General features: G+C 29.9%; 1 protein-coding gene across 1 annotated transcript in view; it reads right to left on the bottom strand.

Moving 5' to 3' along the window:
• LOC129980906 (discoidin domain-containing receptor 2-like) overlaps positions 1 to 24,618 on the bottom strand; it is a 355,932-nt gene that overhangs the window by 69,996 nt on the left and 261,318 nt on the right. The window contains exon 4 of the mRNA XM_056091382.1: positions 19,013 to 19,244. Within this exon, the coding sequence (XP_055947357.1) occupies positions 19,013 to 19,244 (232 nt within the window). The remainder of the gene's footprint in view (positions 1 to 19,012; positions 19,245 to 24,618) is intronic.

The following is a 24,618-nucleotide window of genomic DNA, read 5'->3' on the forward strand; positions in this document are numbered from 1 at the left end:
CATACATACATACATATATATATATATATATATATATATATATATATATATATATATATATATATATATATATATATATATATATAAACATAATTTTCCAGATGCGTGGCCGAAAACAAGAAACTTTTGAAGTTTTAACTTCGATATATTTTACCACGGGTGTCATAATTTGTACAAGAGGGAAGCGATGATAAAAGGGCGTCTATTTACATCGCGATACAAGGGCAAAGTGCCCGAAATTTTTCACTTCAGTGATTTTACTATGAGATTTTCATGAGGATTTCTTTGCCACGGGGTGACTTAGGTAAAGGAAGTCTTTAAAAACATCTTTTTAAAAAGATGTGCAGGTGTTAAGGATGTTTATCCCTTCTTTTCTGGCTTTTGAAAGATGGAAGCAGCAATTTTGTTAAGCATGCTTTAGAAATAATTAAATTAAAAAGTGGTGGTAATTGGATCGGGAAATAAGAGAAAATATTAGAATGAAGTTAACATAGGTTAAACTATGATAAAAATTAGGGAATGAATTAGGATTTCAATTAAATTAAGATATCATTATATATTTATTGATTGCATTACAAATTTTGTATTCTGTATGTAAATTGCCATATTATCTATCAAATTCAATGATCATGATGATAAAGTTATTCAAAATGCTTTACAGGATATATTAAATTTCGAGTTGCGAAATTTGGTGCTTTGTTATTTCTTAAGACGTATATGTTCAATGAGAAAAGTTTTTTTAAATACCTGATTATATTTTTATTTAAAAGTTTATCAATAATTTAGTGTTTATCCTTAATTATAGCAGAACATATTATTGAATAAAATTATTTTTATGCAATTTTAAAATTTAAGCATTTTTAATTTAAAAAATTCATTTTGTAGAAATCATTCTGATGTACTGACCATATACGACAACGCAACCACTGACCATATACCATATACAGCAACACAATCACTGACCATATACCATATATAACAACATAACCACTGGCCATATACCATATACAACATTTTTTATCATTAGGAGTTCATAAGTTTTAGTGTTCAGGAGATAAACATAATTCCAACAACTCTTTTTTCAGACTCAGGGAAAAGTCGATTACGATACTTTCGATTCGTATATCACTAAGCGAAAAGATTGATATAATCATTTTTTATAGTTATGACAGATAAAAAGGCGAAAAATATTACTCAAAATATATCCGTATTATCAGGTTAGCATAAATGAATGATCAGACAAATTTTCAAAACTATTATAAATAATATAATCAATCATACATGGAAATAAAGAAAAAAAAACAGTCAAATATTTTTCAGTTACAAATTTTCGGTGTGTTAACTTTTTGCAACATGACAAATTAAATTAATCATACATGAATAACTAAAACTAAAACATGACAGCATAATTAATCATACATGAAAATAAAGAAGAAAAAAATCATTCCAATTTTTTTTTTCAGTTACAAATTTTCAATATGTTATTTTTTTTGTAACATGACAAACTTCTATTTTGTAGTACACGCATTCCACGCATTTTGAAGTTTTACATTGTGAATGACACTTAATGCAGCATTGATGTGTTCTTAAAGTTCATTGACTGTTTTCGACAACGGGGACTTATAAACAATGTTTTTGCTGTAATTCCATAAAAAGAAATAATATTAGGTATGATCCTGGGATCTTGATGGCCACTTGACAGTGTTTAAATTAATGTTATCTGTGCGTCGAATTCAGTATAGAGAAGTTTCTCATTTAGGGACATCAAGACTCCAATGAGATGTGGTCCCATCTTGTTGGAAGATAAAATTCATACTATCCTCACGTAGTTGTGGAAATAACTAAAATTTTAGCATTTCTGGATATTTCCTGTACAGCGATGTCAAAAACAAAATTTAAGACGTGTTTCTTTAGTTTCATGTATAACTATTTACATTATGTGTAATAATATTAAAAATTTAAATTTTTAAAATCAAGTCATTCATTTATGCTAATCTTGTACTTTTATAGATTGGGGCACATTTTTATGGAAGCAATACAAAGCGTCTGAGAAACTGCCTCAGTCACAAAATCCAGCACATAAATTATTCACGTTTCATTCCTTTTCAAAAACTGAATTCATCTCGTGAATACGACCCTTTTAATACGGAGATAAAAATGAAACTTAAGGTAAGTAGTTCCATCCTTTCAAGCACCTCGGATATTCCAAAAGCCACTCAATCACAATAGCATTCCAACAAAGCGAAATGTAATCGCGATTCACCCTATCTTTATTAATACGAATTTTCCAACACAAATATTCGTAATTCCACAACATCAAATACAAATGACTTGCCACACGCCGATTGTAAATAACATTTATCTCCAGCTTTCTGTCATTTGTATTCCCTGCCCGGAACTGGCAACAATCCAGACTTCGAAACCGTGGAAAGCGATTTCCAACATCTCCTGGTCTTGGTGGGTTTATACAAGACGACTGAAAGATAAATAGATATCTGTACAGATGCTGCTTTGGTGCAACCACTCAGCAAGGGTGGCAGGCGGAGGGGCTGTGTTCTATCCTCACCGTTCCATACAAATATAAATGTATCAGATCCCCCTTGTATTCATCAAGTGTGCAGCGAGGCGTTGGATAATTTCGGGGCCCCCTCCACCCATCCCTCTAAATTTTTCCGCTTGGCTAATTTAAAAGCGGCGTATACTCAAGATATTCGTGCAGAGATTGCGGCTGGATTTCTTGGACGCCTTTGTCATCGGATGGGCTTGGGGAAAGTTTTGTTAAATCGTGTAAAAGGCGGGTTGGTTGTCTTCTTGATACGTTGATTTAAAAAGGATTCATTGTCTGGTGGGTAGCTTGGGAACATGGGAGCTTCAGTGTTATTGTGCATAAAGGAAGTTCACGTGCATGCACAAGGCAGAGGCGGTCAGCATACATGCACTGTTGAACTATAGTATTCTAATCTTCTTTAATGTATAAATTTAATCACCAGTTTATTAAAGTTTAAAACTCTAATAACTCTATTAACTCTAACAACTCAATTATTTAACTCTATTAACAATTTAACGCAATCTGCTTTCAAGAGAAATTCAGGAAGAAATGGTACGCATCTTTTTTTCTTTTCTTTCTTTGTTTCGTGAAAAAAAGGATTGTAATTTCCCGCAGTCCTGATTTCTTTCTGCTGCGCATGCTCAGTAATAAGTGAATTTTATTCTATCAGATGGTTTCAAAGGAAGAAAGATTATTAAAATTTCCAGTACCAGAATTGTTAGAAAAGATATTTTAAATATTTTTTTCAATTAAGAAATTTTTCTCGGTATTTATCAAAATTTAATAGATGAAAATTTAATAAAACATATTGCAGTGTAAAATTTACAAATACATAAAAATATATTCTCTTCTTGTTCTTATTTTAACCTTACAATTTATGATTTTTTTTTTAAATTTCAGCCGCAATTGCATATATCTATAAATGAGAATAAAGAATTTAAAAAAATTAGTTGTGAACATGCATTATTTTGAGATGCAATAAATGAAATTAATTATAGTTTGATTGAAATATTTTAATAAGGCACTTACTATTTAATGAAAAAAAAGTCCTATTTATCTTGATAATTATTACAGGATTCAAAATGAATTCAAAAAGGACTATACTTAAGCTATTCAAAATTACATGGCACTCTAAAGTTTTTCCCTTTCTCGGTGATAATGTATAATCCCAATGATTTAGGGACGTTCTAAAAATATTATTAAATATCCCGTTTTTATACACAGAAAAAAGTATAACTTGAATCTTTTCAGTATTATATATAGAATTACAGATATTCCAACAAAATTCTGCCTGGCAAAAAGACCGGAACAACATTTAGAATTGCAGGGCAAATAAAAATTGAATTGTAGAATATTTACCTAGAAAGTTGTACTTAGAAAATAGTAGAGGTTTTCGAAAGAGTAGTTTTTATCGAATTAATCAACATACAAGAGCCGAATTGACTAGCATGTAAATTTTATTTTTACATCGTGAGACGAAACTAAGAACACAATAGTGAATGTAGTAAGGATGTAGTAAAGGTGATTGATAGTTATAAAAAAAACAGCGGGTGCAGTGTCTCTGAAACTTTCTGGCATACATTCTTATAAATGTATTTGTGCATAATGAACTGCATGCAATTAACTAACAATGGCTACGAAAGAGCCTATCAGCATGTAGTCTTTCGGATTTATTCCCTCGGAAGAGGTTAATACACAAGTACCAGAAAACTGAATATGTATTTTAAATGCCTTTTTTCAACCCATTAAAACCAAAATTTGGCATAAAATGTAATAACAAAATCATATACCAAATTTCATGTAGCGCTTCTGAGTTATTGTATTTACATTCTTGTAAAAATACAGACCGACAGACGGTCAGTCTTTTGTCAGATGAGGTTCAAAATTAGACACGAAACTACACTTTAAATATTATTAAGTTTTATTACTGTGCTTTAAATTTTATCGATACAGCTCTTCGAATTATAATTATCATATTAGCTTTTATTCGAACAACCGGACAGACAGATTTCCTTCAAATGGATTTCATTCAAACTTTCAGTTCATATACCAAATTTCACCTCTCTAGCTCAAGCAGTTTTTAAGAAATCGGGCTCACAAACAGAAATAATTCCGAAAGTGTGTATTTTGAACTCTAAAAAGTCTGAAATGTAGAGATTCGGCACAATCTCGAGTTCGAATCTTTTGACGGTTATAATATTTTCATTTTATATACTTCATATATGAGTAAGTAAAAGCAGTAATAGATATTTCTCCTTTCCTTTTGTTTGACCAGAAAAGGTGACAATTAATATGGTATCAAATGAAATTCTAACTTTAAAAAAAGTGGATAAATATTATGATTTCCTGCTCGTAATACAAATTTTTAATTCTGAATATAATTAATTAATTCTGAAATTTTCATTGTTTTGGGATTGCTTCAGTGGTTTAGAAACTCTTCTGATTTAGTTGAAATTAGTTTTAATATGAAAACTTCCTAAGAGTAAAATATATTGTCTATTTTAACTTAATATATCTTAGCTGATGAGTTATATAAATAAACATTTATCAGTCCATAATAATTAGTGATAACCTCAGAAATGTGTAAAAAATGGTTTAATGTTTCTGTTCTATGGCAGAGTGCCCTAGTAGATCTGAACAAGTGGTTATTTTCGATGTTTTATGGAAGCATGAAACCAAAGAGGGGAGGGTGAAAGGGTGAAGGTAGTTCATACTAAGTAATATAATTCATCTGGAAAGAAAAAAAAAAAATCTGGACGTGACGTAAGAATCATAAAAAAAAACAGTTATCGTATTCATCATTTACAGTAATTTAATGAATTCATTAGTTTCAACCTCAATATTTCTCCGCAAATGGTTCTCCAGTTTGTGCTTTTCTTTCTCTCAGATATTGCATTAGCCTATCTTAGTTATAGATTGCCTATTTCTCGTACTGGACGTTCTGTATTAATCCTTATATTTTGTTGATAATTGTACCCTAATTAACACAATTTGTTGATAATTGTACCCTAATTAAATCTCCACCATTTTATCTAATATTATTTATGATACACAATATCCTAATAATATCGTAACGATATTGTTGTGAATTTTGAGATATTAGGTATAGTATAGGTATGTATCATTCCTGAGGTATGATACATACATTAGGTATAGTATAGGTATGTATCATTCCTGAGGTATGATACATACATTAGGTATAGTATAGGTATGTATCATTCCTGAGGTATGATACATACATTAGGTATAGTATAGGTACATAGGTATATTATAGGTACATAGATACATTAGGTATAGTATAGTTATGTATCATTCCTGAGGTATGATACATACATTAGGTATAGTATAGGTATGTATCATTCCTAATTATTTAAATAACTAAATTTAGATGGCAGAAGAAGGGTCCTAGGCGTTTCGAATTCAGTAAAAATCAAAAATATCCATCCAATTTCTTTCGATTTTTTAAAACTTTGTTCACTTTTCACAGTTTTTATCGTTTTGATTTTTTTTCTTCAATTTATTCATAAAAAAATCCAACACACTTAACCACTGTATCTCGGGAAATAAAAAAATAGGAGTATTGAAATACTTGTCAGAAATACTTTTTTTCTGCAGAAAGGTAACGTTAGAAAGCGAAGCAGGACTTAAGGTATAAAGAATTTCTCCCAGTTTTTGCTCTTGAAAGATTGGTACAAAAAAAAAAAAAAAAAAAAAAAGGAGAACTAAATGTGTTCGGACTGGGAAGCTTAAAAATCCTTCCAAAGTGTAAGAAAACACGGAGTTTTGGGGCAAGAAATGCAAACTTTTAAAGAGCTTTGCGAAAACATCAAAAGGGGGATGAAAGCGCGGACGCAGATGTTTTGCAGGAACGCAAACTTGAAATCAAAACATACCACAAACCACTTTAGACCCTCGCTTCAGTTGTACCCGACATTATTCACTCTATCTTAGAGAGAAAGAGAGAGAAAAAAAATAAAAAAAGAAGAAGAAAAGAAAGAACAAGAGAGAGAGAGAGAGACTTGTTCAGTCTTTTTTTTTCTTTCTTTTTCACTGGTTTGTTTTTTCCTCCTCCTGCTTGTTTTTGCTCCTTGTATATACCATTTCAAACGTTAGCTTTCGTAAAGTCGTGATTCGGTTGGCAATGTTTTTACCTTTCCTTGAAAACACTTTTCAGAAAAGAATCTTCTAACGTTCTTTTCGGCATTGTTTTTGGAGTAATTAGTAACTATTTCAGTTTTTTTTACTTACTTTCTTTATTCTTCGTTCTTAGCAGTGTCCAAAACTAAGAAGTGAAATAAATAGTTATTCGTCAATATTTTTCCCTTCTTATTCATATATCTTTCAAGCGCTTATGTTTTATAATTTGCAACAATAGTTGATGTTCAAAATGTATATAACCTTTTTTGCCATTATACAAGCCGCTTTTCATGACTAGGTTGTCCGTCTGGAATGTTGCTTTTCTGGCCTCTAAAACTTTTATTTCGGGGCGCTATTTAGTGGTTGGATAAACAAAAATTAATATTATTTTGAATTTTATCAAAATGATAAAAATATTATTAGAGCTTTCATATCAAATTAAACTAAAAAAATATTAACCTGAGTAAAAAATTACACTTGGATGGACGTTCTCGAATGACTTGCTGTTCAGCATCAACCTCTTTCCTAAATTCCACATGAGATTAAGATTGTTTCGTGTGATCAAAGAGCCTAAATACTTATATAACTCATTAACAACATCTTGAATATGAGATGTTACTGTTACGCTTGTATTACTATATCGCAATCTTATTCATAGTTGAGAAATTTCTTTGCATTTAGTTTCTATATTCGAATTTAAAACCTTTTTTTTTTGTTCCTGCTAATATCACAAATGTATACCATTTTATTTTGTTTTTTATGTCACACGCAGTATAATAAATATTATTACATTGCATGTGACATAATTTCCATGACTTAATGAAATGCCACGTGACCTACATGTGACATAATGACTATTCAATTATCACGCATACTATTACGAATATGCTATATTATTTCCCTGTAAGGTTAGTTCCGCAGTAATAAAGACAGTTTTTGATTGACGGTGAATGGATGTCAAGTCAATTATTCTTCCAGTCCTGGAGGTGATTTCTTGACAAAAATGAACATTCTAGAAAATGCAAAGAATTCATCCCAATATCTCTATTGGTACTCGAAATCTAGCGATCCTTCTAGAAGATTCGATACTATCTCTGGAGAGTATTTTAGCGGAGATCCCTGGATGGATTGAATTCTGTCTTCGGAGTATTGATGCACTCTGAATGCTTTGCGCTTTTACAGTGGTTTAATAAAGTTTTGTTGTTTGTGTGTTGATGTTTTCAGCAGCAATACAAGCAAGAAGTAAGTAATTTTTTATCAATCAATCAAACAACAAAATAGTTTTCTGTGCTGTCTTTGAAAATTTCAGCTGTGCTTTGAAATCTGAGTTTTGATATCGGTATTTCGTGTTTTCTTGGGAAACAAAATATTCTTATCCATAATTGGACTGCTTAGATTTTTCACCTAATACTAAATAGAGCATTTCGTAACAATATTTTTTTGAACTATCATCAATTTTCAACCTGTTGCTTAGCTTTTGAAAACTAATGCAGTACTGATTGTACATTATCAATAAATTACGTGATGCGTGAAGCCAGAATAGTTTATTGGGGGGGGGGGGAAATGACAATTAAAATAGAATATTTTATATGACAGACAGACAGAGATTCTTTCTGTAATGGAGTACAGTGAACCAGATACTAACCAGAGAATTTCTGTTGCAATATTTTTTTGAGTTATCATCAGTTTTCAATTTGTTGCTTAATTTTTGAGATCTGGTTCAGTAAAACTGGTGTTGTAGCTTTTATATTTGATAGATAGACAGATACTCTTTCTGTAAATTGAGTATTGGAAACCGTATATTTGCCAGAAAAATTTAAATAGACATTCTTTCTGTAAATTAAGTAGTGTGAACTAAATATTAACCAGAGAATTTCTGTTGCAATATTTTTTTTGAGTTATCATCGGTTTTCAATTTGTTGCTTAATTTTTGAGATCTGGTGCAGTAAAACTGGTGTTGTAGTTTTTTATTTGATAGATAGACAGATATTCTTTCTGTAAATTGAGTATTAGAAACCGTATCTTAACCAGAAAATTTAAATAGACATTCGTTCTGTAAATTAAGTAGTGTGAACCAAATACTAACCAGAGAATTTCTGTTGCTATATTTTTAACGTTATACTAACCAGAGAATTTAGATAGACATCCTTTTTGTAAAATGAGTGATATTAACCAGATACTAACCAGAGAATTTCCACGCATAATGCGTGAGGTCAGAATAGTTCATAGGGGGAAAAACAAAACAAGAAAAAAAAAGAATACTCTAAAACTTTTATATAAGATAAACAGAGAGACATTTTTTATGCAAATTCAATAATGTGAAAATTACTTTGCATAGAATGCAAAGGCTGATGCAATCAAGCCAAATGGAACCAACCTAAGTTATTATTATGCTATAAGTGTTTCGTATTTCAGATTCGAATATTTTCTTGACTCGAATTCCTAGATGAATCGTAAAATCTCTAACATACCAAAGGGATCCAGCATAATTCAAGCAAAAAATCTTAAGAATTGCTATATTTCCGATGAAATGTAATGACCTTATCACCTCTTTGTTTTTGTAACTCTGGAACAGCACCGTGACTAATCCGTGACCTGCTTGGGATTTTAATGTGGTGAGAGGGGTGCCATGATTTATATGTTTCAAATTTCATCATAAAAGGGTGTCAAATAAATTCTTTCCTCTTGTCAAATCGCGATTCAACTAATCGTTCGGTTCCGAAACTTTACAAACCCAACTCGACTCCTTTCTTCACCGAACACCCTCACCCCTCTCAGACACTGATTTCGCATTCACCCCCTTGCAATAGAAACCCGAAACCCAGACTGGGAGGGTAGAGCTGCAGAATTCGAACAAAGTGTGCATGCCACCTGACACCTTCCTACTTTGCATGCCCCGTACGGCACGGATCGCTTCATTACCATTTAAATGAAGTCGTTTTTTCAAGGACTCTACGCAATGCTCGGTTGCTTGAAGTGCAGTAAAGTGATTGCCTTTTCGGTTTTAAAATTACTGTTGGGCAACTTTTTTTTTTTTTTTTTCATTAGCACGTCTTTCTTATGCTTGTTGGCCGGTGTTCTGGGTCGATAGAATGTTTTCAAGTGAAGCTGTCTGTAACTTTTCATGAAACAGTAAAGCTGAGAGACCGTGAAAATGGATGTGAACAGTATTATTTGCACGTCAATCACGTCAGTAAAAGATCAAATCATTTTGTGACGCGAGAAGGTGATTAATGGTTAAACAGTTGTACCAATTAATGCCACTTTATGCTATGAAATAATCTGGTAACTTTTGTTATTTATAAGATTAACTGCAAAATAGATAGAATATTTTAATTCTATCATTTTCCGAACTGTAGTATAATAAGATTGTGACAATAGTTATATCAGAAAATATAACTGTTGTCACAATCACTGTATATTTTATTTCCTCTTTCAGAAAGTTCGAATTCGAGATTTTGGCGAATCTCCAAGTTTTAGACCTCCATCAGTCTGAAAAACACAATTTTGGAAAATGTCCATCTGTCTGTCTGCGACAAGGATAATTAAAAAAACTTTAGAAGGGCCATGGTGGCCTGGTGGTAAGATCTGGTCTTGAGAACCGTAGGGTTTCAGGTTCGAGACCCCATTCCACCGAAGAACCGCCGTGTAAGGGGGTCTGTTGCACGATAAATCCGCCAGGGCCAAACGTCCTCCCGTTGGTGTGGTGTGGTGTGGAGAGGGGGTGCCAGCTCAGGTGTCGTCCTCGTCATCTGACCGCGATTCAAAATGACGAGGTACGTCCCAAAATAGCCCTAGTGTTACTTTGAAACGGGACGTTAATATAACTAAACTAAACAAAAAACACACACTTAGAGATAGACTGTTGAAATTTGGTATACTGCATTCACCCCAAATTTACAAATTTCTATCAAATTTTGAGTAAAATTTGTTCAGAGGAAGTGCGTATGACCGGCTCTTCGAATATAAGTTCACACAAAAACTACAAAACAAAAAGAACTAGAGATATAAAATTCGGTTCATAGATTTAACATCTATGGAGTAGATATCTATCAGAGTTTAAGCCAAAACCAACAAAGGATTGACAGTCGGTTTGCACTTTGAGAAGCATATAAAACCGCTAATTCAAAAATGTAATGACTTAAACAGATCAAATTTAATATGGGATTATTTTTTTTAACTAGAAGTGTATTTCTGTTTCTAATTTTTTGTTTCAGTCGGTTGATAAAAACGTGTCTAAATAACGCGTCTTGCCAAATAACTCTCCAAGGACGATCCGATAGATTTAGTAAAAATGTTAATTTTGTGCCAAAAGTTCATATTTCGTAACTATTAGGAAAAAAAGTTCATATTTCGTACGTCAATGCCATGCAAGACGTTTGTTCGAGACCCGATTCCACCGAAGAACCGTCGTGTAAGGGGTCTGTTGCACGTTAAATCCATCAGGGCCAAACGTCCTCCCGCTGGTGTGGTGTGGAGAGGGGGTGCCAGTTCAGGTGTCGTCCTCGTCATCTGACTGTGGTTCAAAATTACGAGATCCGTCCCAAAATAGCCCTAGTGTTCCTTTACAACGGGATGTTAATATAACTAAACCAAACAAACCAAAGCCATATAAGACGTCCCCTGCTATGACAAGTTGATTAAAAAGGATGCGAAAAAGTTTTGGGGAGACAATCACGCAGGTTTCTCACGATAATTCTTTATATGTTTTTTAATGGTCATGGTGGTATATTATAGCTAATCTTATGAAGATACTTTTCATTATATATTAATAAGATGATTAATATATCAAACTTTTAGAATACAACAAAATGATAGAATTGAGGTATTCAAGCATTATTTTGTATCTCATGAAAATGTTATATTTAGATGCAATGAAATAGGTTTATTGCCGAGGCTTTAAAATTAACCTGTTGAATTAGTAAATCTAAATTTGAAGATAATTAGTTATTTTCATGATTTTTTACTAAAAATAAAGGAGACTCTACACATATGTATTAGAGCTCCGCAGTCTACATTATTTAACTCAGTTTCATCAAATTTGTCACAAACGGCATTTAGAGGTTAAAAGTTTGCACTTCAGAGCGAATTTTTTGAGAGAGTTACAAGAATTTTTAATTAATTGAAAATTGAGAATCCTGTTGGGTTTTGTCAGTAACAACAAGGAAAAAAAAAATATTTTTTTTCATTCTCGAAAGCTAAGTAAAGTACTTTTAAGTATTTGTGAGGGATACCTTAAGAATAAGAAACGGAACATATTATACATTAAATGTTCATCTTTCTTATATTTATTTTACTTAGTGCTTACTTATATTTATTTTACTTAGTGCTTACTTATATTTATTTTACTTAGTGCTTACTTATATTTATTTTACTTAGTGCTTACTTATATTTATTTTACTTAGTGCTTACTTATATTTATTTTACTTAGTGCTTACTTATATTTATTTTACTTAGTGCTTACTTATATTTATTTTACTTAGTGCTTACTTATATTTATTTTACTTAGTGCTTACTTATATTTATTTTACTTAGTGCTTTCTTATATTTATTTTACTTAGTGCTTACTTATATTTATTTTACTTAGTGCTTACTTATATTTATTTTACTTAGTGCTTACTTATATTTATTTTACTTAGTGCTTACTTATATTTATTTTACTTAGTGCTTACTTATATTTATTTTACTTAGTGCTTACTTATATTTATTTTACTTAGTGCTTACTTATATTTATTTTACTTAGTGCTTACTTATATTTATTTTACTTAGTGCTTACTTATATTTATTTTACTTAGTGCTTACTTATATTTATTTTACTTAGTGCTTACTTATATTTATTTTACTTAGTGCTTACTTATATTTATTTTACTTAGTGCTTACTTATATTTATTTTACTTAGTGCTTACTTATATTTATTTTACTTAGTGCTTACTTATATTTATTTTACTTAGTGCTTACTTATATTTATTTTACTTAGTGCTTTCTTATATTTATTTTACTTAGTGCTTACTTATATTTATTTTACTTAGTGCTTACTTATATTTATTTTACTTAGTGCTTACTTATATTTATTTTACTTAGTGCTTACTTATATTTATTTTACTTAGTGCTTACTTATATTTATTTTACTTAGTGCTTACTTATATTTATTTTACTTAGTGCTTTCTTATATTTATTTTACTTAGTGCTTACTTATATTTATTTTACTTAGTGCTTACTTATATTTATTTTAATAGTGCTTACTTATATTTATTTTACTTAGTGCTTACTTATATTTATTTTACTTAGTGCTTACTTATATTTATTTTACTTAGTGCTTACTTATATTTACTTTACATAGTTACTTTACTTACTATTTTCAATTTTTCAACAATTTTCTCATGCCTTTCATTTTACAAAATTCTTGCGTTTTACAAAATTGCGTTACACACAGGTAATTTTCATAAAGAATGGCAGGTTTGACCGGTTTAAGGTCTAAAGGAGCCTTTAGGAAGTGCAAATTTCGAGGACCCTATCCTTTAATCAAAATTTCAAACCCAAATATTTTTTAGTGATTTAATTTAACTCCCATTTAAGCAGTTTCAAGCGCAAAAACTATGACAAAATGAAAAAAAAAAGTATTTAACTGTATGTCACCTTCAATAAAGTTGGTTTCAATATCTCACAGATAAAAATTAAAATCAGACATTATTTTATTATTTCACAATAATTTAAAACTTATTTCGAAACAAAATAATAATAGAAAAATCGTTACACTTTATTTAAAAGCATTTTCTAAATATTCAAATACAACGTTTACCAGTGTTGTTTCTTGAAATACTAGTCAACTAACCAATAGAAAAAAAAATGGATACCTATAATCTGGAAGTGAATTTAAAATCATGGGAAAAAAATATCCCAAGAATAATTATTCAAAGTTGCGAGGACCTTACACTGCTGCCTATTTTGCCTATTTGATAAATCTATTGGTTGCTGGAGGGGCTGAGGATCCTTTGGCAGTTAGGTGGATCGAAGTAGAGCTTACGGTTGATTATGGTTCTTGTGTTTAGCATTCTAGAGGAGTTTAAAGTGAACGAGGCGGGTGCAAGCCATCGATTTTGCCTTTTGGTGATTTCTGGGTATTTTTTTTTGTTGTTGCTTTTTCCACCTGCTGGGTGGCTTCGTGTCTGTCCGTCTATTCCCATTTGGTTTCACCTTATGTAAGACTTGGATCTAGTACACAATATCACCAAAGTCAATGAGCAAATTAGAGAGATTACTTGAATATTTAACTTGTAGACACTACGATGCTAATTTTAGACACTATGATGTTAAGTTTTAGACACTACGATGCAAATTTTAGACATTATGATGTTAAGTTTTTGACACTACGATGCTAAGTTTTAGATACTGTGATGTTACGTTTTAGACACTTCGATGCTAAGTTTTAGACACTGTGATTTTAAGTTTTAGACACTACGATGCAAAGTTTTAGACACTATGATGTTAAATTTTAGATACTATGATGTAAAGCTTTAGACACTATAATATTAAGTTTTAGACACTATAATGTTAAGTTTTAGACACTAAGATGCAAAGTTTTAGACACTACGATGCAAAGTTTTAGACACTACGATGCAAAGTTTTAGACACTATGATGTTAAATTTTAGACACTATGATGCTAAATTTTAGACATTACGATGCTAAGTTTCAGACACTATGATGTTAAGTTTTAAATTTTAGACACTATGATGTTAAGTTTTAAATTATATGACACTATGATATCGTGTAGTATTCCTTTTGGGATATTTATTTGCGCAAAAAACAGAATAGATGTAAAGCAGGCAGGAACAGCTATATTATATAACAGCTATATAACATGGATTTAATGCAGGACTGGATTTATCCCTCTAAGGAATCCAAAACAACGCATTTTCGTGCCCCCCTTTTCCCTCTTACATCTAATATTTTTATTAATCTTAATAATAGTTTTATACAGCAGATTATGATAATCTGACAAAACATTAGATTAACGGCCTTCGAGGGAATTTTCAATATTTCTCATATAAAAAAAATCAAGATCCAAATTTATAACACTTTTAAACAAAATAATAAGAAAAGCATTCAAGCACAAACTAAATATTATTTATATTATAGGACTTTTTTTTTCCAAATGTAAAACAAATTTTTTTTGTCATTTTTTTACAACGTAACATAAAATTTATATAAAAAAAAATTATAGAATATTTTTAGGGTTTAATCGGTACTTGATTTAAATTTGAATCGGTCGTGGGCATGGAACTTGTCAATTAAATGAAATCATAAAATTAATATAATCATAATATATTGCAAAAGACTTTGTTGAAATTTCAGGGTCAACTTATGTTGCCGGACCCCTAGGAAGTTGCTTACATTGCTTATTTAGTAATCCTGCTCTGATTTAATGTTTATCATAAGTTGACACTTAAAAGTGCTTAGTTGAAGAACTCACTAACATTATCCATAAGAGATTTAACTGAATTTCAACACAACCAATATTTCCGGTGAGCCAGTTGGTCACTAAAAGAAACTAATATTAGAATAATAGGAAAGAAATGAAAATATGAATTAGATTATGGTACTTGTATACTATCACAATCATGCGCCAAATAACGAAAATATCGCCAAACTTCGCCAATATAGTTAATTATGAGAATGTATAAGAAAACAAGATTTTTATCTGGACGAATCTTTTTTTGAAGAATGATAATGTGAAGTGATTCTTTCCCTCTTTTCAAAAAGATTCTAAGGAAAGGAAAATGATAATATAACAAGATAATGGTAATTATATACTATTACAACTATGCGCCAAGCGGAGAAAAAATCGCCAAACTTCGCCAATGCAGTTAATTACGGGAACACATAAAAAAAAACAAGATTCTAATCAAGACGAATCCTTTTTAGAAGAATGATGATGTGAAGTGATTCGTTATTTCTTTTTTATTTACAGCGTATTTTCAAAAAGGTGCTATGTAAATTTTTCTTTCCTTAGCTCAAAAAAATATTTCCACTTACTGTTGGAAAGCAAGAAAATTAGATTTTATGATTGCTTCTTTAACATTTATATTTTTTTTCTATCATATTTCAATGATCCTGGGGACGTAAATCATAAATCTCAACGAAATTCCTTTGAATGTATAGTTCCTTCGCAAAAATTTATTCAACAAAATGTTGATCTTTTAAGTGCTACAAAACTAGAATGCATAAGAAATAAGGTAGTTTGTTTTAGACACAATTTTTTGAGCATAAGAAAAATATTTTTAAAAACTGCATCTAATGTAGAAAAAAAGGGGAGAAAATTTCTCATCTAATTTTGAAAGTTCAGCTAAAAGCTGTAAATTAGCATACTCATAAGACGACAGCTAACTTGTAAGAATAAAACAAAAAATAAGAAGAAGAAAAAAAGAAAGAACGTTGAGTAGAAGGCTGAAGAGAAAAAGAAAGAGAGAAAAAAAAAGTTTAGACTAAAATATCGTAACTAACTAAAAAAGTCAAGTCCAATTACACCGACACTCACTTCGCGGTCCCAGTCAAGCTGACAGTTACTCGGAAGATGCAAGTTTTTCGAAGCGTGTCAAAAAACTTTATGCGCAAAAACGAAAATCCGAAAGAAGAGCAAAAAAAAAAAAAAAAAAAAAAAATGGCACGAAAGAAAACTCAGGGATTTGTTATTCATTAAATAAGAAACACTTTAGATCTTCTAAAATGATGTATGGACCTTAAGTAAGGCGAGACGTTTAGATATTATGATCTCTCCATGATGATAAATTGAAAACTTGGCGGAATTTGCGCATAAAATTTGCATACTTTATGCATATAGAGCATTTATATGCCAAGAGAGAACACGTGCGTGAAAAAGGAAGGCATGCGAAGGCCTGAATTTATAAATTATTTTTTAGAAGACCGTTTATATACATACTAGACAATAATTAGGAAGTTATAAATATTTATGCCCCACAAACAAAAGATATAGACGAAACTGGACATTTTATAAGAGATGGTTATCTCAGTTGACAGTGAACAACACTTAAGCATTTTGTTTCGAATTTATAGCTCTTTCTGGCGTTAAAGAGTTTTTTTTCCTCTGCTAGGAGTTTTTTAATGATCTAATGGATCTTTTATAGTCGAATTAGTAGATTTTTTTTTTCATAAGGAACTAATGCTTCTTAAATATTTATAAACATTTATCTTCAGGATATTTCTTTGAGCATTTTCATTACACATTTTAAAAGAATGCGCCAGCTTCTTTTATTTGTTTTTTTATGCAAAAATCAGTGCTTAAATTCATAATTTAAGTGAATTAGAAATAAGAGATAAATAAATTGTGAAAAGTTTGGATTAAAATTTCTTAAATAATCGGAAGTTATGTATCTACTTTCGGTGATTCAAATTAAAACTACGTGCACTATGAAACCTGTTAAAGAAATATGAAAATCAGATATCATTACAAAAATATCTTTTTTTTGCAACTGTTTGCTTTTTTCCCACAAATAATTTTGATCTCTATAAATAATATCAGATTTTTACGCGAATTCGCAAATTGTACAGACTGTCTATGGCAAAGGATACCGACGTGCTCTGATTGGTTTAAGCCTTGGCATCCTTTTGGCAATGTTTTGCCAAAAAGGTGCCATACCGAAATATATTTTTACAAAAATAAATAAAATTTGTGGATTTATCCCCCCCCTTCCTATTTTTTACGGTTTATATGTAATATTAATCTGGAACACATATACAGCGGAAAAGATCAAATCCTGAAACCTAAATTCAGGAAATATAAAAATTACAATTTATTAAAAATAATTTTTGTATGTGTTTCTTCTTAATATTATTTTGATAAAACTAAAAAAAATTAGCTACGAAATCACATATTCCGTTAAAGCTTACATATTTATACGTTTTGGGAATTACGTAATCATCTCCCCATATGTAGTTGATGGGAAAGTAACAAATGTTCAGCAACAAGTTTCAATGACTGCATAAATGATCTAATAAAGGCACGAAAATCATAGAAAAATAAGAATTATTTCATTGCTGCATCATATGTTTAGTAATTACTTTCATACAGTTTTTATACTTCTGTGCATAAACAACATTAGTTACTTGTATTACTAGTATTATTAGTAATATTTATTATTATTATTATTAATTAGTATTAGTAGTATTACTACTAATATTTAGAGAAAACAATTAGATCGTTAATAAAAATTAGATTGTGTTGATATTCACTCGTATTTTCCATAAAACTAATGAAAGGTACAAGGTTTGAGTCAAATAAGCGAAAACTAGACTAGTATGAGTGCAAAACATTGCCAAAAGGATGCCAAGGCTTAAACCAATCAGAGCACATCGGTATCCTTTGCCATAGACTTAGTCTGTACAATTTGTGAACTCGCGATTTTTACTACATATTATTTTATTTCTATTGTTGCCATTCTTACTGAATAAATATATTATAAAAATTTAAAATAATTCTATTTATTTGTCCCTTTAGTTGATATCCGTAATTTTAAATTTATTAACTAATAACTTAACCAATAAAATAACTGATACTAACAACTTAAAATAAATATGATTTAAAAAATAAATTTCTGTTTTTAGTGATATCTTTATTTTGTCTCTCAAGTTAGAAGTCAAGTTATAGCAAACTGTTAACATGTAAGTGATGCTTATATGTAAGCATTTAAAAACTTTAAATGCATTTTCTGAAGAACGATCTTTTTATATTTTAATTGTACGAATATTGTCCTATCTCAAAAAGAAATAATCAAGATATCTTAATTTATAATTAGAGCTTTTTACGTTATGTAGAATGTAATAAACAATGAGTTTGATGTTGATGCTCTGGAAGTGGATTTATGATTCTTTAAAGTAAATGTTATTAAAAAAAACAAATTTCAAGGATAATTTCGTATACTTACGTAATTTTATTTTTAACCTATTTTTTAGATAACAATTAGTTACACTTTAAAATATGTCAAACTTATAATGTTACGAAGAAAAATGAAAAACTGTACAATTTTTTTTCTAGAACTATCCTAGTTTATGTAAATAAATGCTAAAATTTACATCAAAATATGCTTTCTCTTCAAAAACTACATACATATTTAAATAATTGCACTTTTATTCATCATTTTATTCTTATATTATTAAATAAACATCATATAAACATTAAAATATTTGTATTTTTAAGAAAATCCCATCCAAACCATATACCTTAAGAGGAAAATGGAGAACTCATGGTGATATTATGCTCATTTCAGTATATTATATTTAAGAATATTGAGACAGAAATTATATGATCTTACCTGTACACCTTTTCTGTCTGTGAACCTCTTCCATTGACTAAGGCCTGGTCTCCAGTACTCGAGCATGTACTCTTCAGTGTACTCCCTGCCTTGTCCGTTACCGAAACGCCCCTGAGTGGCCACGGCAGTGATGACGTGCAAGTTGGGCAAGTACACTTCCAGGTATTCTAATACATCCTTGCTGATTTGACGCTCAGGACACCATGCTCCCCCGTTCAGCTCGCGATCCAACCTGAAATGGCAAATACATTCTAGTTTAATGCAGGATTTAACTTGAAATAGCAAATGCATTTAAGTTTAATTCATGATCCTATCTGAAATAGCAAATGGATTTAAGTTTAGCTCACGATCCAACCAGAAACAGCAAATAGATTTTTGCTCACGATCCAATCAGAAACAGCAAATAGATTTTAGCTCACGATCCAACCTGAAATAGCAAATACTTCCAAGTTCAACTCATGATCCAACATAAAATAGCAAATGGATTTAAGTTCAACTCATGATCCAACCTGAAATAGCAAATACATTCAAGTTGAGCGCTAAGATCCAACTTAAAATAGCAAATGGATTTAAGTTCAACTCATGATGTAACTTGAAATAGCACATGGATTTATGTTCAATTCATGATCCAACATAAAATAGCAAATGGATTTAAGTTCAACTCATGATGTAACTTGAAATAGCACATGGATTTATGTTCAACTCATGATCCAACATAAAATAGCAAATGGATTTAAGTTCAACTCATGATCCAACCTGAAATAGCACATGGATTTATGTTCAACTCATGATTCAACATAAAATAGCAAATGGATTTAAGTTCAACTCATGATCCAACCTGAAATAGCAAATGCATTCAAGTTTAGCGCTAAGATCCAACTTAAAATAGCAAATGAATTTGAGTTCAACTTATGATGTGACCTGAAATAGCACATGGATTTATGATCAACTCATGATCCAACCTGAAATGTCAACTACATTTAAGTTGTGTCTCTAGGTATAAAGGTGAATATTTTCTTCTATGTTTTCTTTTAGAAAACTACTTTTTCTGTACAAACTTAATAAAATTTGGCAGACGGATTGCTTAACACTAGAGAGAGGCCACTGTCAACTTTTCAAAACCCAAATATGAATTAAAATATAGTTAAAATTGAGCCGGCGTCCTTGCATAGGAGTAGCGCGTCTTCCCCGTGATCTGGGCGTCCCGGTCTGGGCATGGTTGTTCTTCCTCTGTGTTCTATCTGTGAGGTGTGTGAATGTGTCCCCCCCCGTGTTGTAAAAAGAATTTGTGGAAGCGAATGCGGCCCATGAAGTAGCTAAGTAGTATTCTTGACCCTAGATGGCGCTACTGAAAAAACAAGAGACGCTCACACGGCTTAAATCGCTGACAGATAACTGCCAGCGGGCTTGTAAAGTGCCATAAGTCACAACAACAGTTAAAATTGAGATATTTTGAGCGATTTTTGGCTGTATAGAAATGAGCGTTTTATTAATTTAAAACTTTACGGGAAAAATACCTTTTTTTAATGATACTATTTTCTTTTTCTACAGTTTTTTATTATATTTATATTTTTTTTCTAATTTAATATGATATACAATCTGCTATAATCTTTTTAATGCTACGAAGAAATCCAAATACATTTTATTACTCCATCGAAATCACTTTATGTTTTGATATTTCCAATGCTAAAATTAAGATTTTTTTTTAAAAAGTTTTTTTTTTCGGACAATAATTTCGAAATAAGATTTTTACTTCCCTTTTTTTGCAGAATATACGCTTTTTAACTTGATACGTAGTAACTTGTAAAAGACTAATTCCGTTAAATTCATATATTTCAATTTTATAAAATAATAAGCCGAAATTTTAAATACATGCATTCCTTATTAGTTTAAGAAACAGTAACGTTAATACTCTGGATGAAAAAGCTAGTCGCCGAAGATGTCAAGTATACATATGAGTCATCAAAATCCCTTTTATGACTTTAAAAAAATTGGGAAGGAGGTTAGTGACTAGGTATGTTAATCAAATTTATGCTGTTTATTCCGTTTTCTCAAAGTTTGTAATAACATTATATTTTTAAATGTTATATAGTTCTTTTTTTTTTTTGATGATTACAATAGCTATTATTTTAATTCATTTTAATAAAACACTAGTTACCTTAATAAAGCTGTAATGCATTTTACAAATACAATAGTTTTATCGAATATAAGAGCTTTTGCAATACTTTTTTATGTTTGCAATATCTTTTTTGACAATTACAATATTTTTCTTTTACAATGTTTTGAGAAAAATGTTAGTTAATTTTACACAATTTTAAATGCATTTATAATTTTAATACATTTGGCGATAACAATACTATGTTTTTCATTGATTATGCTTTTTTTCTTAACAATTACAATTACAACAATTGTATTTAATAATTACAATGCTATTGCTTTCTTCAAACAATTTTTTAAATAAATTGTTAGTGACCTTTACAATATTATAAAATTGTTTACATTTATAATACTTTTTTGATAATTATAATGCGATTTTTACATTGTTTTTAAAGAAACAATTGCTTTTACAATTTCTCAATGTTTTGACCCTTATAATACAATACTTTTACAGTTACAATACAATAATTTTTACTGTAACAATAACTTATCGATTACAATACATTTTTGTCGATTGTAATGCGATTATTACATTGTCTTACAAAATTTTATTTGTTTTTACAATTTTTCAATGTTTTTACAGTTCCAACACAATACGCTTCATAATTACAATAATTTAGTAATTGTAACACTTTTTTGACGATTATAATATGATTATTACATTGTTTAAAAAAAAAACTATTAATTATTTTTTCTATGTTTTGATGTTTTTATAGTCACAATAGAAACTTTTATATTTAAAATACAATATTTTACAGTTACAATAATTTAGCGATTACAATACTTTTTTTTGACAATTATAAGGTGAATTTTTACATAGTTTTACATTTTTAATTACTTTTATAATTTTCTATGTTTTTACAGTTACAATACAATACTTTCTACAGTTACAATAATTTAGCGATTATAATACTTTTTGACAAATATAATGCCATTTTTACATTGTTTTTTTTTAAAAAGCTTTTAATTGTTTTTAAATTTTTCCAATTATTTTTACAAATACAACATTTTTATTGATTATTATACTTTTTTTGACGATTGAAATATTTTTTAGTACTTTCCAAATGTACAAATTACAGTACTCTATACAAGTACAAATTACAGTACTTTCTATATGTACAAATTACAGTACTTTCTACATGTACAAATTACAGTACTTTCTACATGTACAAATTACAGTACTCTCTGCATGTACAAATTACAGTACTCTCTACATATACAAATTACAGTACTTTCTACATATACAAATTACAGTACTCTCTACATGTACAAATTACAGTACTTTCTATGTGTACAAATTACAGTACTTTCTACATGTACAAATTACAGTACTTTCTACATGTACAAAAGGTAAAAAAGCTGTTATTCATATCTACATAAATATTTCATTTTTAATACCTACGTTGTTCAAATATCATCCTATTCTTTTGTTGAAAAGTCCAGAGCAAAACTGTGACAAAATTTAAATAAAAAGAAACGCGGAAGAAAGAGATTATCCAATCGATGGGTCGCATTCCGTGGAAATTGAAAACGTGAAGCGGATTATTTTCGCATTCCGTGTGATCGGGTGGGCGATAAAGCGGCATTATGTAATCTTTTTTTTCTGCTTTCATTCGGAGGAGGGGGGGGGGGCTGAAAAACTCATAAAAATTGTAGAAGAAATAAAATCTACTCTCGCCCCATATCTTATTATAAGCTGCATTTGGCCGAATTCCAAGGGAAAACAAAGCAAACGCGCGTTGGTTAGAATTTCAAGCTGGGATTCGAGTGACGTGGGTGCCATAACCCATTCAGGGAGATCAGGACCAAGATGACCCGCCATTTGGGATCACAAAAATTCGGGGAGGGTCCCATGAAAAAAATTATAAAATATCAATTAAATCATCCAACAAATAATATATATATGACTGATTTGAAGTACTTGAGGCATAGTGTATCGTGAGATTTGATTGATTTGAAGTTTCCGTAATCAGATTAAAAATCTGATTTTTTAAAAATTTAATTTATAAAATAAAAAAAGTGTCACAAATTTGGTAAAGTAAGGAGAAACATAGATTTTTAAATTAATGCAGTAGATATTATTTTATTATTAAACATTTTTAACCCCTTGATTGCTTTGGGAGTCGCTGGTGACCGGCAGGCCCATATAAATTACATTATAAGAAATTCAGTCCGGCAGTCAACGTGTGAATAAATAATTTATGATTTATAAATAAGTATATGTAATTTAATTAATAAAATAATGACAATTGTAATTAAAATTTTCTTAAAAATTTTAAAAATAGTTATTTTAATAAATAAATAATTTTATTAAACAAAAAATATACAAAACAATGTATACAGTGATTAATACAATGAAATTTCCACACAAATAGTGAACTTCATATATAATGTGATCAATAATTTTTAAAAAGAAAGATTTTTTATTGCTTTCTTTGTTTATAACATCATACATATAGTAAAAATAATTCCCAGGTAATTCAAAAGCCTTAAAAATTATGAAATAATGGTGAATGAAGCACAAAGTTCAGGTATATTTAATTAACAAAAATTATTCGTAATTCTTTATTATGGATGAAATAATTTTTTTTTACTTTCCTCAATTTTGATCTGAAATTAATCAGAATAAATTCGAGACAACATTTTAAAATTCATTAAAAAAATTTCAAAATATAAAACTCTATTCGGAATAAAAAATGACCATTGCATTAACTGGAAAATCAAGTAATAAAAAAAATCAAAAACAAATTTGAATTATAAATATCTTTGTTGATTAAGTTCACGCCGTTTTCAAATGCAAAATCAAATTATACATCAGTCTTTGGGAATCTAATTTTAAATAACCTCTAATTGCTAAGCAGAGTTGTTTTAAATTATCAGAGTTAATTATCAACATATGGCAATAAAAATTATAATTATAAATAACTGAATATTTTATTAGTAAGCTCTGATATAATGATCACTATATAGCTCTCATTTCTTTAAAGTAACGTTACGAATTTGTATTATTGCTTCTCAGTGCTCAATGTCTCCTGGTAAGAAAGATCGTTTTACAGACAGCCCTGATGGATGCTGAAGGGATGCCGAATCAGTGATCCACGGTCTTGGCGACAAATTTTTTGACTATTTAACGACGAATTTGGCAACAAAATCGAAGATTCCAGAAACTATAAGAAACTTGGTAATAGCTTCGTGAGTCTCGACAATCTTTTTAAAAGCTCTTTTACTCTACAAAGGAAACTATAAAAAAGGAAGGTGGCAGAACTAAAATTTAGTAATGAGTCAATTAAGAGTAGCAAACGAATTAAAAGACATTAAATAATTGAGAGAAATCTCTCTTCTGTGAGTTATGTCCCGACGCTCACAGAATAGAGTTTGTTTTGTTAAGATTGTTTTTACCAATATTTTACTTGTTTACTGCAAGTATTGCTTTTGTATACGTTTCGGCA

The sequence above is a fragment of the Argiope bruennichi genome, chromosome 8 (assembly GCF_947563725.1).
Source record: "Argiope bruennichi chromosome 8, qqArgBrue1.1, whole genome shotgun sequence".
Taxonomy (NCBI): Eukaryota; Metazoa; Arthropoda; class Arachnida; order Araneae; family Araneidae; genus Argiope; species Argiope bruennichi.